Genomic DNA, 17,383 nt, shown 5'->3' on the forward strand with positions numbered 1-17,383 from the left:
GCATATTGCAGTGTACACTACACCTTGGTATGAGATTTAATGACACTTAGCAAAAATGAAGAATATGATTCAGAGAGTATTTACTTCTTTAGGGCATAGCTGTGTTTATGCTTGGTATCCTCTTGAAGTACAGACTTCAGGTAACCCTTTCAGTGGTGAAACAGATAATGATAAGCTGGAAAAACATTTGCCTGTTGCTAAAATTTAATATCTTTAATGTTGCTTTAATCCCAGATATTACTTTCCTAAAGTGATTCAATTATATTATCTCTGGTTTTCCTAGAAACAATTTTCTGAGGCTATGTGTTCTTAAAGTTACCCAACAAAGTGAGAAGCATTTGGAGAAGATCCTAAATGTGGATGAATTTGTGAAGAGAATTTTCTCTGTGATTCATAGTAATGATCCTGTAGCAAGAGCCATCACACTCCGGTATGCTGTTCAATAATCATTCATCCTAAGACTAAGCTGTAACTAAAGGCAATGTACTTACTTGTTTCATTTTAAATATTAGAGATTTCTTTTGGGTTTTGACTAAGACTCAGTGCAAAAATGTGGTAATATCCTAATCTGAAATTCTTTTCAATTAACATCTGTATTACTGTGTTGGTGGTAAATTGTTGCCTAACTTGTATTTGAAACATTCCTCTATGTAGGTGGGAGTTCTGATCAAGTAACTTGGTGAATTTCAATATAGCTTAGCCTCAGTTCCTTTTGAACTTTTGCCTTCTTGACTTTGTTTTCTGTCCGTTTTCTACATTCATCCTGGTTACGTGCTCATTTTTGCATGTGATAGTTTATGTTAGAATTTCTTGGAGAACACTGGATAAACCACTGTAGTTTCTTAGTCTTTCCTTTTCTTTCTTGGCACTTTTATTTTAAATTTTTATTTTGTTCAAATTTCCTTTTGTAAGCTTCATATCCTATGTGAACCATAATTTTTTATATGTATAATTTTAGGGGATTTTTTGAAATTTATTTTCCTAAATTATAATTTTTATTTCTGACTCTCCCTGCCCAGACAATCCTCTTTTTGATCAGGAGGTCCAAGATGTCACTTCTGCCTGAGTTTACTTTTTTCCACTTCAAGCATCAATTCTTTTTGTTCATAATTAAGTGCTTTTGTTATTCCTTTTCTTTTGAGAGATTAAATTGAACAATATATGGTTTTAAAGTCAGTTAATAAGTTGGTGAAGATGTATATGGATGATCATAGTGTTATTTTACAATGATAAATTGGGGGGAATCATGCTAACAATATGAGAACAGTTAATTTACATCAATTTCAAAGAATGACATGTCTGTATGTACTAATATACAGAGATACTAAGTTTAAAAAATGATCAGATAATTTACATTTTTACTAATTTTAGTCAGTTAATACTAATGTGTGTATTTGTTTGACTCAGTGAAAATATGGAGGAACATATCCTGTTAAAAGTGATGATTTTGGGCAGGATCATTGGGTTGTGGATTATAAGAGACTTTGTATGATTTTATGAGGTTTGAATTCTTTTTTTTTTTTTTTTACAAGTATGGTTTTTTTAATCCGAGGATAATAAAGAAGAAGAATAGAATTTAAGGAATAGATAAATTTTACAAATAATTAGAACTAGTATGAATATTTTGAAAAAAAGTAGCTTAATGTTTGAATATTCCATTCATTTTGCGTTCTTCCCCTTCTCTTAGGTAGCAGTTGAGCCTTGCCTCAGTTTTTCTGTAAGGACTGCTCTAATTGATAAAACCAGTAATTTCTAGAAAGTTCTCAAAAAGAAAGTTCAGTTTCAAGGAGAAAAGTCATATCAATTTTATTACATAGTAATAAAATATATGGTGATCTTTTCTGGTAAAAAAAAATTATCTTTTTTTTTTTTTTAATGAAAATTTGCCTACAGTGCAAAGCACAAATTTTACATGTATATTTACTGATTATGACAATTGCCTCATGTATCCCCAACCCTTTTGAAAATACTGAATTTACCATCACTCTAGAAATCTCTGTGTACCCCTTCTGAGCTGGTCCCCACAATCACCTCCCAGAAGCAACTACTCATTTGACTTTTTGCTATCATAGACTAGTAGTTTTTGTGTTTTCAAACTTTATGTGGATGGACTCAGGCAATAGGAATCCTTTTGTGTGAGACTTCTTTGACGCAACATAGTGTTTTTGAGATTAACCCATGTATATCAATAACCATTTTTTAATGGTGAGTAGTTTTCTATTGTATCACTATAACAATTTATTTATCTATTTTCTTAACAACAAACACATTTATTTTCAGTTTGTTGCTATTAAAAATAAAGCTGCTATGAACATTCTTCTTGTATGAGATCTTTTGTGAACATGCTTTATTTTCTGGTGGGTGTATACCTCTGAGTAAAATCACTGGATCATTCATAATGTATATTTAGTTTTATAAGAAATTGCTAGACTTTTTTCTGGTGTTCTTGCCATTTTATATCTCCCCCAACAATGTATGAGAGTTCTGCCTGCTTCACACCTTGCCAAAACTTTTGATGTTAGCTTTTTAAAAGTTTTAGTCGTTCTAATGGATGTATAGTGGCTTTGACTTGAGTTTTCTTGGCAGTAATGATGTTAAGTACTTTTTCATGTACCTTTTGGCAGCTTATATCTTTTTTTTTTTTTTTGGATAGTGGGGGATTGAACCCAGACAAGCTTAACCACTGAGCCACATCAAAATACACAAAATAATATTTATTTAGAGACAGGGTCTCATTGAGTTGCTTAGGGCCTTGCTAAGTTTCTGAGGTACCTTTGAACTCACGATCCTCCTGCCTCATTCTCCCAAGATGCTGAAATTATAGGCATGCGCCACCATGCCCAGCTCATATCTTCTTAAAAAGTGTCTTTTGCCCATCTTATGTTATTTATCTTTTTATTATAAAGTTATGTGAGTTTCTTATATATGCTAGTACCAATAATTTTTCAGATATATGTTTTAGGCATTACATACAAAGCAGAGAAATACTTCTTTTAGGACCTGAAATCCAGGAACAGAATTACTTTCAGTGTTATGTTTTAATATAGAAGTTGTAAATCAGCATCATGTCCCTTATGTTTTTGTATTTACAAGTTAAATAGTATATGTTTCAGAATATATACATATACATATACATACATACACACATACATACATACATACATATGTGTGTATGTATGCAGACAATTTCAAACTGTGACTATGTGAAAGCCTCCCCAGATGTTGGCAATGATAAACCAATTAACTTAGCCATACGTGTGCTTACCACAGTTAACTACCATACATATTCAGTGTATACAATGCAGTTCTCGGAATGTTCTTCTTTTAAAAGGAGGGGGCATAATTTGTTGCTTTTATAATTTTCAAAAGATAATGTGTTTTTTGCCAGGCATGGTGGTGGACACCTGTAATCCCAGCGGCTCAGGAGGCTGAGGCAGGAGGATCTCAAATTCAAAGTCAGCTTCAGCAAAAATGAGGCGCTAAGCAACTCAGTGAGACCCTGTCTCTAAATAAAATACAAAATAGGGCTGGGGATGTGACTCAATGGTCAAGTGCCCCTGAGTTCAATCCCCAGTACCTGCCCCCCACCCCCCAAAAAAAAGGAAGAAAGGAAAAAAAAAGATAATGGGGAACAGTGGACTAGTCAGCTAAAAAGAAGTATGGCTATTCTGTTTAGAGAGATTTGTTCTAGTTCTAATTCACATTCCAATGAACTGATATGAAGTAAATTACTTTTGTTGATGTAAAATGAAAAAAATCCACCTTAAGTTATTTCCTGTATGATAAAATGAAGAAATATGCCAAAAGACATTTAGAAATCTCCATAGAATTGAAAAAAAAAATCTGGCTATTAAGATGGATCTTTCAAAAGGATTTGGGCATGTAAGTGAGTGTATTTGACTACAGTTTGTGTTGTATAAAGAAGATATGGTACAGAATGGATCTTAATATTGATAAAACCTGGCTAAAAGTTTGTTACTATGTAATAAAATATATGGTGATCTTTTCTGGTAAAAAAATATATTACATTGGTAGCCTTTTCTGTTTTTTGTTTTTTTTTTAATGTGCAATTTCAAAACTTTTTGTTGAAGTTGATTTATAAATTACAAATTTAGTTCATTTGTATTTATTTTATAAGAACTCAACTACTTAGTTCTAATCAGTTATAGCTCCATAAAATCATTAGGTGAAGACATGTTAAGTTGGAAATTAACTTTATTATTCACTTAGGATGTTAATTTTAGGAAGGTTGTTATTATAGGAACATTGTAGGTTCTGTTTATTTCATTGTTTTGCAGTTTTCTAAAATCCGTAGCTTTCTGCCAAAAGGATTTTTCAGGCTTTATTTTCTGTAGTTTATATTGCAAACAATGGATTTTTTCTTTTTCAAATCTATGATTTTATTATAATTATTTATTATATAAAATGAATTGTGTTTTCTAGAAGTTAACTTCCTCACTGTTGCTGATTCTGGTATGAGCTCTAGGGGGCATCCTCTACCTCTGTTCTCTTGATACTGAAGACAGATTTGAAAATCACGATACCATTATTTATTGATGTGAGGGAAAAAGTCTTGGAAGTTTTACTGATTTACTTTGTGAATCTGCTTAATAGTAAAAATGTTATATTCTTAATGCTTTGCTAAAATGTACTTCATTCAACCCTGGAAAATTGATATTTTAATGCTTTAGTAATTTAAAAAGTTTCTTTTTTGGGCCCTATTTGGTACCTTGGATGTATTTCAAGATGATTTTTTGAAACTTTTTGTGTTAGGTAAGCCATTTTGATAGCTCTGGCATATTAAAGTATGTAAAAGTGTTTAGAATTCCACTCATTGCTTGATTCCTGAAGTTAAGCTTTATTCACCTGAAATGGAATGGCCTACAAACTTTAGTTCTGATAATCTAGCTTGCTTTGCTTCTTCCTTTCCTGACCTTGAATTTATTCAGTTCTTGGGTTTCTCTATTACTGCAGGATGTTGGGAAGTCTGGCATCAATAATTCCTGAAAGGAAGAATGCTCATCACAGTATTCGTCAGAGTTTGGATTCACATGATAATGTAGAAGTTGAAGCTGCTGTTTTTGCTGCTGCAAACTTCTCTGCACAGTCAAAGTAAGCACAGGCAATTGTAGTAATTTGGCTTCCCAAGATTTTTTTGAAGGAATAACTGGTTATTGTATATATAAACATTATGGGTTACAAAAAGTGTAAATCACAGGGTGTTTTTTCCAAGAGGATTTACAACATGTCGGGGAAACAAGACTTATAGAAAGCTTAAATTCAGATGTTGGTTTCCAGAGGACAAGATCAGCATAGAGTGATTTAGGAAGGTTTCATGGGGTAGCAGCAGCTTTGTCCACTGAAGAATCTTCTGCACACCCACTCAAGGTACTAAATTGCTATTTTATTACTATTTCCTTGTCAAACTATGTATATACAGCCATGTACAGTTTGACAGAGACAGTAATTTGAATTAAACCCAACTTAATCTTTTCAGAATATTATATTAGAGAAGATTTTTTTAGCTGAGATGTTAACTATGATCTGACTTGTATGCTTACCTCTGTAAAAAGTAATATCCCCTTGGCCCACATCAAAATTAGCATTGCTTTCTGGAGACCATTCTGGCAATATGTATGAAAACCTTAAAAATATATATCCCTTTAACCCAGAAAATCCACTTCTAAGGAGTCAGCAGTGCATACTAGCATTTGCTGCTAAGAATGATAGTTTTAATGTTAACCTGTAACAATAAATATTTGTATTTATGGAATAGAAAAAGGGTTCAAAGGATATATATATATCAAAATGTTGTCTCTGGATGATAAGATGGCATAATTATTCTAAGTTTCTTTACATCTTGCCATGAACTAGCTTTAGTTTTATAATCAGGCAAATAATAAATAGCAATTTCAATAAAGTCTGTTAAATTTGATAAAACTTGACATAATCACCAACTTTCTTCCAGTTTTAATTATATATGCATAATTTTCTCTTCAGCTGATTTTATCAAATCTCAAAGAATTCTGTGATTACTCATTGGAAGAGAAGAGTATAGAAAGCATATGATTTTTAATTTCACAGCTCAAAATTAATAAATACAGTAGAATTGAAGAGAAATAATTGAATATAGTTTCTATTTATGCTTTAAAAATTTTTTTTTGTAGTTGTAGATGGACAGAATGCCTTTATTTTATTTGTTTGTTTTACTGTTGTGCTGAAGATCAAATCCAGTACTTCACACATGCGAGACAAGTGATCTGCTGCTGAGCTACAGCCCCAGCCCCTCCTATTTATGCTTTTGAAAATAGGAAGTTTTTTCTTACTGGGTTATCGATATTGAGAGAACTGTCGGAAATTTTTTATTGAATAGGAGTTAAGCTGTGAATAGTTATCATCTGATTACCTCTATCAAAGTGTGCTTTATAATCTGTTAGGTTAATTATATATGTCCAGTGCTTCCAAAAATATTTTTCTAAATTTAACTTCTAATTTTGGATGAATTTATAATTCAGTGGTTAAATTTTATGGATGAAAATCATTTGTAGTTCAGTTTTTCCTCTTGTTTTATCAAAAGCTAATTTTATTTCAGCTATAGGATTTCTGATTTCTCTTGAGCAGTGTTTAAGACTAACAGAAAAAAACAAAAATTCTTCACTTATGGAATTGATGACCAGAAAGCACATAAATTAGCAGTTTGTATAGGAAGTGTTTTAATATACCATGCTTCAGTGTTATATGCTTGTATTTGAGATATTTTAAAAATACCAAATTGGTCCAGTAGGAAAACCTGAAGGACTTATCCAAATATATCAGTATAAAATTAATGAAATACATATTTTTGATATCAGCGTTTACCTCTTGCCCCGTGACTGGCTTGAGATCACATGTCTTTACTAACATTGATGGATTTCTGTCTTAGTATTTCTCTCAATTTTGGATCTTAGGGTAACTGGCTAAATCAAACCTTAAGAATTAATTTAATCCTATTCAAAAGGTTAAAATTTTGTATTTTTAAAGAGCCAATCTTTGGGTCACTGAGCGGGAGTTGACAGGCTCCAAATGCCTTTAGGAGCCAGATGAGCATTGTCAGTAAGAGAGGTGTCCTCTAGGGGTGAATGTGCTGAACTGAAGAGCATTGGCTCCATATGAAAGGGACTATTGTCCCTGGACACTAGCCAGTTGTTACTAGTAGGGGAAAGTGCTCAGTGCTGTCATGTCTGATTTTGAGGGAGAAAGGGAGGATGAAGTGGGGAGTGTGTAACTGGAATATCAGATTATTTTATTTAATACCATTATCTTTAAGTTATCTTGTTTATTCAGAATTAAAAATTATTATTGGATCAAAAAAAAAAATCCATAGGTTTTTAGTTTGCAGTTTGTTGGCCCTAAAGGCTTATAACAGATTTTTAAATTTTGAAGTTAAAAGAGTTTTTATATAGATAATGAGGAAATATTTAGCTTTAGTTAGGGATAGCAGGGGAAGCCTCTCTAAAGAGGTAACGTGAGCTGAAACTGAGTGAGAAAGTGGAGGCACCTATGCAGAAATCTAAACAATTCAGAAGGATTAACAGCGCAGGAGCTCTCAGAAATAGGAACTAGTCGTCTATATGTACGTAATATATACCACTTGCCTTCTACCCTTAAAGACATTCATATCTTACTTTTTCTTATGCAAGTGTGGGACTGATACCTTAGAGCAATAGTTTTCAAACTAGTCGTTATCAGAATCCCTTTATACTCGTAAAGCCTTACTGAGGTCCACAAAGAACTTTTGTTTATATATTTTATATATGAAACTATATTTAATATATCAAAATTTTTAATGGATAAATTTGAAAACTATGTACTTATTTTTTAAAATAACAAATCCATAATTTATTAACATAAGAATATCTTTTTAAATATTTTTTTAGAAGTAGTTGGACACAATACTTTTATTTTGTTTATTTATTTTTATGTGGTGCTGAGGATTGAACTCGAGCCCTCACATGTGCTAAAGGAGAGCTCTACCACTGAGACACAATCCCAGTCCCAACATAAGAATATCTTTGTGAGAATAATTATTTTCCAAAACAAAAACCAGTTTGTGAGAAGAATGGCATTGTCTACCATTGTTGCAAAACTCTTTAATGTATGGCTTGATTCTCACATCAACTTTTGTATTCACCATATCTGTAGTAACATGTTTTTTTGATTATCAAGTATATGAAGAAAACCCAATCTGACACAGATGCATAGTATGAAAAGGGAGGAGTATTTTTAAAGGCTATCTAGGTAAATGAATAATTGAAAAACTTACGTGTTGGTCTTTTGGAAAATATTGGTTCAGTGTTTTATATAGATATCCAAATGTTGATTTATTCCATTGTGTAATAATATCAAAGGATCATATTTGTTAATATCACCACCAGTTTCATCAGGAAAGGCTTTCACTGTGACAAGTATTAAGCTTTCAAACTGTGACTAGAACAAATTTTCTAGAATTCTATAACTCCATAAAAAGTTAAGTTTTTATATCAAAAATCTTAATGGATAAATTTGAAAACACTTATTATAATTAATTTTAAAAACTTTGTTACTTGCCTCAAGGTTACAAACTTACTATATTCATATTTCAAGAATCTGTCTGTCAAATAGCCAAGTCTGAATAACCATGGTATTACGCGTGAAAAAACAACCAGTTTATGTCATAACCCAATTATACTGGCACTTTCTGTGAAATACATCACTGTTTACTGTAAGTGTGTTTTCCAGTTTGCTGAAAACTGTTAAAAAGACATGTACCCAGTGGTTGAGATTTAGTAAAGTTAGTAATTTTCAGTGTTTTACTAAGAACATGAAGTACAAATGGCTTTTTTTTTTTTCATTTTTTTATGTGAGTGTACAATAGTGAAGAATATAGTGATTGTTAATACAGTTTGGGGCCTGCTTTGAGAGAGTTTTCACTCCTCATTGTTTTTGTACCATAGGTGAAAATGCCAATATTGTTATTTCAGAATACACCATGAGATTTAAAAAAAAAAAAATTACTCACTGTGAAAATTTCTTCACAAACAGTATTTCTTGTCAAGAATTTACATAAGAGAAGATACTCTATGATTGGGTGGCACTGATACAGTTACAAGCACAATAAAACATCTGGCCACAGTAATATGAAGGCAAAAATAAAATTCTGTAGATGAGCTACTAATTTATATATGCAGCCAAATCTCTAACAAGTTACTTTTTTTTAATATGGTAGTGGGGATTGAACCCAGGGCCTTGTACATACAAGACAAGCACTCTACCAACTGAGCTATATCCCCAGCCCCAACAAAGTTACTCTTGTTGGAAAGTGTTCGTGCCTTGATTTCCTTCACTGACTTCAGCAGGCATTCAGTATTGTCAGTTGCACAAGTCTCACCTAGTGTGTGTTCTTCTCTAGCCTAACTTAGTTGTCATTTATTTCTAGGTTGAAAAGCTATAAACAGCAGTTTATTTCTTTGAAAGAGCACAACATGCCTGTAGTTAAAATACTTAGTCCTATTTACATTCTAAGTTTTTAGTCTCTTCAAAATCAAGCCATGTTTCTTCCTTATTTATAGTTTTGCTATTTCATTAAAATAAATTCCTCCCTTCTGAGTTAGAGAACTCTCTGATAACAGTCAGGTTCATCTTTTCCGGCATCTCCAAATTTCATGTAGTACAGCTATGGGCTGAGAAAGCTATTCTTATCTCTGTTTTTCAAACTAATAATTACCCTTAAGTATAAGAAAAATTACTTGCAGATAAACTTTCTTTTATTTTAAAATAAAATATTGTTAAAGTCTAAAACAAAGTAGTTGTAGATAGAATTTTAGAAAAATATAATTTTTGCTGCAAAGCAAGACAGAGTATATTGATATGTTTCTGCATAAACACAAGGAAAACATCAGGACTTCAAAATAATGATTTATTGGTTGATAATAAGTTTTAAAAGATTATAATAGATATAATCTAAGATAAGTACTTAGAATAAGTAAGAGCAAACTGAGTTATTCTCATATTTATACATTAAGTCTAAAACTTTAGAAATTTCTAGGGGCCTATAGCTCAGTGATAGAGTGCACAAGGTCTTAGGTTGAATCCCTAGCACTCTGAAAAAAAAGGAGAAATTTCTAGAAGACACAAGAATACAAAGCACACATATTAGCTATTGAGAGATGATGTCATCCTGTATCATGTAGCCTGTGGAAAATTCTGCTATTCAGTTGTAAGAGAAAGAAACTGAAAACAACAAGTAATATATATATATATTTGGTGATGGTGCTGGGGATTGAACCCAGGCCCTTGTGCATACAAGGCAAGCACTCTACCTACTGAGCTATATTCCCAGCCCCACAGATAATGTCTTAATGGTGGGAAATATTTAGATTTCCATTGAACACCAGAGTGAAAGTATTTTGTTTCATATATCACTTATGACTTAATTAGCCAGATTTGATCATACTAGATAATTTTTTTCCATAATAGTATTTTATGCCAATCATTCATGTTATTAATCTTGCAACATTTGTTGATGTTTCTACTAAAGTAGAATCAAAAGCAGCACCTTGGAAAATACACATATCTAATGTTGAAAACACGGCAAACTTTAAGTAGTTTTATATGATTCTGTCCATATTTCCAGCATTTCTTCTACTTCATACCTGTTCTTTTTCTGAAATTTATGTTAGGAATCCATTTGATTGGTTATATAATCAGAGCTTGTGTGTTAAAAGTTTTTCTGAATTGAAAGTATAGATTCAGACATCATATTCAGTAATAGTGACTGTTTTAGATATTGTCATTTAGTGATATAAATTGCAAGAAAATTTATTAATCCAGTCATCTTTTTTGAATACTGCATGAGAAAAGTGTTCACATGGGCTGGGATTGTGGCTCAGCAGTAGAGCACTGCCTAGCGTGGGCAGAACCGGGTTCAATCCTTAGCACCACATAAAAATAAAGGCATTGTGTTGTGTCCATCTACACCTAAAAAATAAATATTTGGAAAAAAAAAAAGAAAAAGTGTTCACATAAGCTATCTGTTGGTTAGAATTTTGTTTTAATTGTACTTCTTACCCTACCTCCTAGCATCTGATTCTTGGAGTATTAGTCATGATTTAGAGTATTGTGTTTCTCTGTCAAGTCTTTAGAAAATTTAAGCGAATTTAATTGTTTGCATTTAAAATTTTATTGCTGTTCTCTCTTTCTAAAGGGATTTTGCTGTAGGAATATGTAACAAAATCAGTGAAATGATTCAAGGTATGTATGCTTCATTTAGTAATATGAAGTGACAATGGGATTTGTATTAATAATAGTTAATATTTATTAGGCATCTTTGATATGCCACACTGTACTAGGTGCTTTGGGTACAGAAATGGATAAACTAAAGCCCTTGCCCTCATGTAACCTACATTCTAGTTAGAGGGGTGGAGGAGTCAATAGAGAAATACATATATGACATATCAGGTGCTATGGACAAAAATAAGATAAGAAGGAATGAGAGTCCCAAGAGTAGATGGCAGGGTTGGAGGAGAACTTTTGTATTTTATATATGTTGATAGGGGAAGCCATCGATGAAGTAAGACATGGAGGGAAAGGAATGAAGCATGCAGATAAATGGGGGAAAAACATTCAGAATTGGGGGAGAACAATGTTATTTGGGGCTTTGGAGCTCTCTCTGGTGATGTTCCTCCAGTGTCTTCGAGTGGCAACTAGAATCAAATCCAAATTCCTTACCTTAGCCTACAAAGCCCTAGTTTTCAGTTTTACCTGCTAAATGATGTGTTAATCCCATTTATGTACATAACATTTGTTGAAGGCAGCTCTGGGTCTGCAGCATTGCACAATTTTATAGAGCACCACCTTCTTTGTATTCTTGTAAATGACATTCCAGTGAATTGTGCAATTTAGTGGCCTTTCTTGGCTGCAAGAAAGTTTGGGTTCAAGATAAAGAAATGGCAGAGAAGTTTTAGAGTATCTGATATTTAATTTTAAGCTGTTTGTGAAATGTAGTGTTGGATTCATACCAGCAGTTACTTCACAGTGGGAAATCCATTGATCTGCAGAGTGTAAATTAGCTTTTGGCATGTTTGTAGTACATTATGTTTGAAAAATTTTTGTTCTTCATGGCCACAAAGCAATGCTATAAAAAGAAAGATCTTTTATGTGTATTTGTTTAGCTCCAGTGTTAGTTAAAAATGCATTGGGAGCCAGATGCCGTGGCACATGCCTGTAATCCCAATAGCTCAGGAAGATGAAACAGGAGGATTACAAGTTCAAAGCCATCCTCAGCAACTTAGTGAGTCCCTACCAACTCAGTGAGACCCTGTCTCTAAATAAAATAAAGGGCTGGGGATGTGGCTCAGTGGTTAAGTGCCTCTGGGTTCAATCCCTGGTACCCAAAAAAAAGATGCGTTGGGGTTATTCCTCGTGGAGTTGAAGCTGTATATGCAGTAAAGGAAGACACTGCTATACAGAAAAAGTTTAGAGAACTTCACAACTTTTTTATACAGTGTAATTCACATACTGATCTTGCTTAAGTTGTTGACGGAATAATTCAAGTTGTTAATATAATCTTATTGTAGCCATTGAGTGTATGTATATATGTGTATAATCATATTAATATGAGAAGAAAGAGGCAGCAAATATGATTGCTTTCAACTGTGCCTGTTAAAGGCATTTTCTACTAACTATATAATATAATGTGATTGGAAAGTTAATATTAAGATAAATACTTTTGGAGAAAACTGTTGAACATATTGATTAGTAGTAATATAATTACCTTTAATTTTGTAAACATTAATAATGTATTAGTATGCTATTTGTTTCTAAATGGACATTTTGCTAATTGAGTCAGACCTTTTAAATCTGAACTGTTATTAAGGATGATGATCAGAAACCTCTGAGCATTTGTTTCTGTATCTAGGTTTAGCTACACCAGTAGACTTGAAACTGAAGTTGATCCCCATCTTACAGCATATGCACCATGATGCAATCCTGGCTTCCAGTGCTCGTCAGCTTTTACAACAGCTGGTCACGTCCTATCCTTCCACCAAAATGGTGATTGTTTCTTTGCACACTTTTACTCTGCTTGCAGCTTCATCTTTGGTTGATACACCTAAACAGGTAATTTTTCTTTAAACTGCCTATTCTTTAGTGAACTTGCATGTTAAATACATGATTTTAAAAAACAAGCAGGTAACCCATAAGTTTTGATAACAAAGTCAGTTTATCTGATAAGGATCAGTAGAATTTTCTTTTTCCTCTCTGTATTCATACTGATTCTTGGGTGCCCTCAAGGAAAATGGAGTGTCAGGGAGTACATGGCAACATGTGAAGTTGGCAGTAAAGAAAGGATTTGAGTGTTAAATCCCTGTCCCTATGCTAGAACTGTATAGGTTAAATGGTAGTATTTTATATACAAATATGGGTCCATAGCTGTTTAAGTGAGAAGGCTCTGATTTGACGTCTTGTCTCAAATATAAGAGTTTCACTAAATAGTACTGCATCCCAAATGATAATTTCAGTGACAATATTTTTCACAGAGTGACTTTACTTCCTTTATAGATTCAACTTCTGTTGCAGTATTTGAAGAATGATCCCAGGAAAGCAGTAAAGAGGCTTGCTATTCAAGATCTGAAATTACTTGCCAATAAAACACCACATACTTGGAGTAGGGAGAATATCCAGGTATACAGAATTTTGAACATCAATATTTTATACAGAAATATAGTATAATATTATGATAGAATAAATTGTTTTGAATCATAATATTATATTGTCTCTGTCATCTTCTAAGTGGCTGATTATGAAAAAACCTCTAATAAGAGCATTGTAATATTTGGCAGAAGTTATATTATAAATGGCAGAATACATGAAATTTCCATCTTTCAGTGGTTAAGCTTATTTAAAGTGAATGAGACTTGTCTCTCAGTTTCTTAATTTTCCTGTAGCCTCACTGAGGCTAATTCAGAAACTCAATTAAATTATTTTTTCTGCTGTCTCCTTTAGTCCAGCGTCTCCAGCCCTTTTTATTTTTTTTCTTGGATAGGGTCTTGCAGAGCCTCCCAAGCTACTGGGAGTACAGGCGTGCACCGCTACACCTGGCGCAAAAGATGTTCTTGAGTTTTCTTTAGTAAACACAAGCAGATCTCCCTCTAAGCTGTTGAGGTGACATCTTTTAAACCATTTCTTAGTTTAAATTTAATATTCTGTATTTATTTTTTTAAATAGAAAATTTGTTTACTCATTATTGATAACTGATATACAGTTTTCTAACTAAAGCTATTCAAAGTGAAATTATTAGAATTTGGTCTTTATTTTCATGTGTTTAATTTTTATCTCTTGCCATCATCTGAGATCCAGTGTAACAAAAATCTTTGAATTTCAGATAATGGAAAGCAAGCTGCCGTTTTTCTGTTTGTATGCTTGCTATTTTCTAAACATGTTTCATTTATATTATGATTTAATAGTCATATATATCCCAAGAGATAGGGGCAATAGTTAGTATTTGCTTTTAATAGATAGGCAATTAGGGTACAGAGAGACTTAATATGCTCAAGAGTGCTTCTTAAGAGAACTTAATTAAGCATTTAATTAAGAAAGCTTCTGTCCTGTGAGCCCTTATTTAGTGCTTTTCCTCCTAAATAATTCTGCCTTTCCAAAAAGAGAATGTGCCAAATTACGTTAGTCGTTTAAGGGAACTTGTGCACAAAACCAAAAACATAGTTAGAAAGATAAGTGAGATGCACTATCTTATTCCTTCTCAGTTTTTTTCTTATTAGATAAATCATGCATACAGAAAAGTATATAAAATGTATGTTTAATATTTTAAATGCTTAAAACTCATGTAGCTACCATCTGACTAGAAATAAAACATTGCACGTTGTAGACCTTATCTCTTTTCCTCTCATGCCCCTTCCTAATCAGAACTTTACACCTATCCAAAGGAAACAACTGTCTTGATTTTTGAGATAATTATCTTTATTCTTCTTCAGTGTTTTACCATTACGTATTTCTTCCTAACGAATATTGTTTTTGCTTTTTTCTGTTCAACATTATGCTGACTAGAGTCATCGATGTAAGTTACATGGGTTTTTCTCCTGTTAATTACTATCTAGAATTCCATTGTGTGGATATACTCTAGTTTATTTGCTCCTAATGGGTTATTTTCAACATGGGACTGTTGCAAACAATGGTGCCATGAGCACTCTTCTGTTTCTCTCCTGGTATACATGTGCAAATCTCTCTAGCAGGAATGAAAGTTCTAACTCAAAGAATATTTGTCTTTTCAAGCTGGGCACAGTGGTTGCCCAGGAGGCTATTCAAGAGGCTGAGGCAGGAGAACTGCTTGCACCCAGGAATTCAAGACCAGTCTAGATAAAATAGTGAGACTTCATCTAAAAAAAAAGAGAGAAAGAAAAGAAGTAATTGAACCAATTTACATTTCTGCTATGAAAGTGCCCGTTGATCTATAGCCTTGCCAACATATACAAATGTAAAATTATCAGAATTTTAACTTTTTGACAATTTAGAAATAGTAGTTTTATTTGTAATTCCTTGATTAAAAAGTTGTATATATTTATTGACCATTTAGATTTCCTGTTTTTATGATATGGCTATTCAAGTCTCTTGCCACTTTCCTGTTGACTTGCAGTTGCTATTTATGTGTGTTAGATAAATATACTTCGTTGATCCTTGGCAAATTAAGTCTTCTGGTGCATGAACTTGCTATATCTTCTCACTTATTTAGGCCTCTTTAATATATCTCTTGCCTAGTCTATTTTGTTTGCTATTAATATGGCCTACTTCAGTTTTCCCCTGGATGTATTTACATAGTAGGTCATTTGCCATCTTTTTGCATTGGCTCTTTGTTTCAGACATTTCTTATAATAGCATTTAATTGGATTATTTTTAATTCAGCCTAGCAGACTTTGTCATTTTCAAATGGAGACTTCGGTTCATTTACATTTACTATGATTTATTTCACATAAGAGTTTAAATCTACCATTTCATTTTGTACTATCTATATTTCTGTTTTTTTTCCTCTTTGAGGGAAAGGAGTGTCTGCTTTCTGGATTGATTGTTTTTAATATCTTAACCATTCTTCATCCTTTGAATAATTTGGAAGTTTACAGTTTTCTTCCATTCCTTTAATTGTTAACCTAGAAATAAAGACATGCAGTTATTTTTCTTGAGTCTAGAAGTTAATTCTTCTGCAAAGACCTTAGAACACACTCTAACTTTATTATACCTATTTTAGTCTGTTTTATGTTGCTTAATAACACATTCCACAGACTAAGTTTTAACAACAAAAACAAAAACAGACCTTTATTTTGGCTCACAGGGTTCTAAAGGTCTAAGGTCCAGAGACCATATCTAGTGATGGCGTTCTTGATGACAGATAGTGAAGATGCTGCAGGCTGTCACATGGCAAGAGTCAGGGAGCACACATGTATGTCTAATTCCTCTGATTTCTCTCCCTCATTTTATAAAGCCACCAGAATTCAATCATGGGGACTTCACCCTTCTGACCTTATCTAATCCTAATCACCTCTCAGAGGCCCCACCTTTAAATACCATATATTAAGTTTCACTCTCTTAATATCTCACAATGGGGATTAAATTTCAGGACATGAAACCTTGGGGACATACTAAAGCATATCCAATCCATAGCGACAATCTTCTAAACTTGTATGTATTGCTATATCCCCAAACTAAATTTTTTTAATTCTGAGACATGGCCTTGCTTACTTGCTTGGGGCCTTGCTAAATTTCTGTGGGTGATATGACACACACAATTCTCCTATCTCAACTTGCCCAGTTGCTGGGATTACAGGCATGCACCACCACACCTGGCCCATCATATGTTTTAATTCTGTTTTTTTCTGATTGTACAATTTTGCTGTTGTTTTAGGATGCAGTGTTCATTTGGGCCTTCTACTGTCTTTGCTCTTCTTGTATCTTTCTCTCCGGGGTACTTTTTCTTCTGTCTTTGAAAAGTCTTTCAGTGAGTCTGTGGTGGTAAACTCTCATGTTTACTTCTCTGAAAATTTTTGTCCTCAATCTTTTTTTTAATATATATATTTTTTTTATTAGTTGTTGAACCTTTATTTTATTTATTTATATGCAGTGCTGAGAATCAAACCCAGTGTCTCACACATGCTAGGCAGGTGCTATACCATTGAACTATAACTGCAGCCCTTTGTCCTCAATCTTGAAAGATACTTTCTGTGGGGATAAAATTCCCAGGACATTAACATGCCATTCTGCTGTCTGCTTCCATTAATACTGCTGAGAAATAACAATACTCTCTTGAAGGCTTTCTTTTTTCTTTTAAAATTTTCTCTGGTTTGATGTTCTGCAGTTTCACTAT

At 33.0% G+C, this 17,383-nt stretch overlaps 1 protein-coding gene across 1 annotated transcript in view; it reads left to right on the plus strand.

Moving 5' to 3' along the window:
- Nucleotides 1-17,383, plus strand: part of Ints7 (integrator complex subunit 7) — a 71,286-nt gene that overhangs the window by 10,020 nt on the left and 43,883 nt on the right. The window contains exons 3-7 of the mRNA XM_027934761.2: nt 284-430; nt 4,975-5,112; nt 11,222-11,268; nt 12,935-13,134; nt 13,576-13,698. Of these exons, the coding sequence (XP_027790562.1) occupies nt 284-430; nt 4,975-5,112; nt 11,222-11,268; nt 12,935-13,134; nt 13,576-13,698 (655 nt within the window). The remainder of the gene's footprint in view (nt 1-283; nt 431-4,974; nt 5,113-11,221; nt 11,269-12,934; nt 13,135-13,575; nt 13,699-17,383) is intronic.

This window comes from Marmota flaviventris, chromosome 12 (assembly GCF_047511675.1).
Source record: "Marmota flaviventris isolate mMarFla1 chromosome 12, mMarFla1.hap1, whole genome shotgun sequence".
In the NCBI taxonomy this organism is placed as follows: Eukaryota; Metazoa; Chordata; class Mammalia; order Rodentia; family Sciuridae; genus Marmota; species Marmota flaviventris.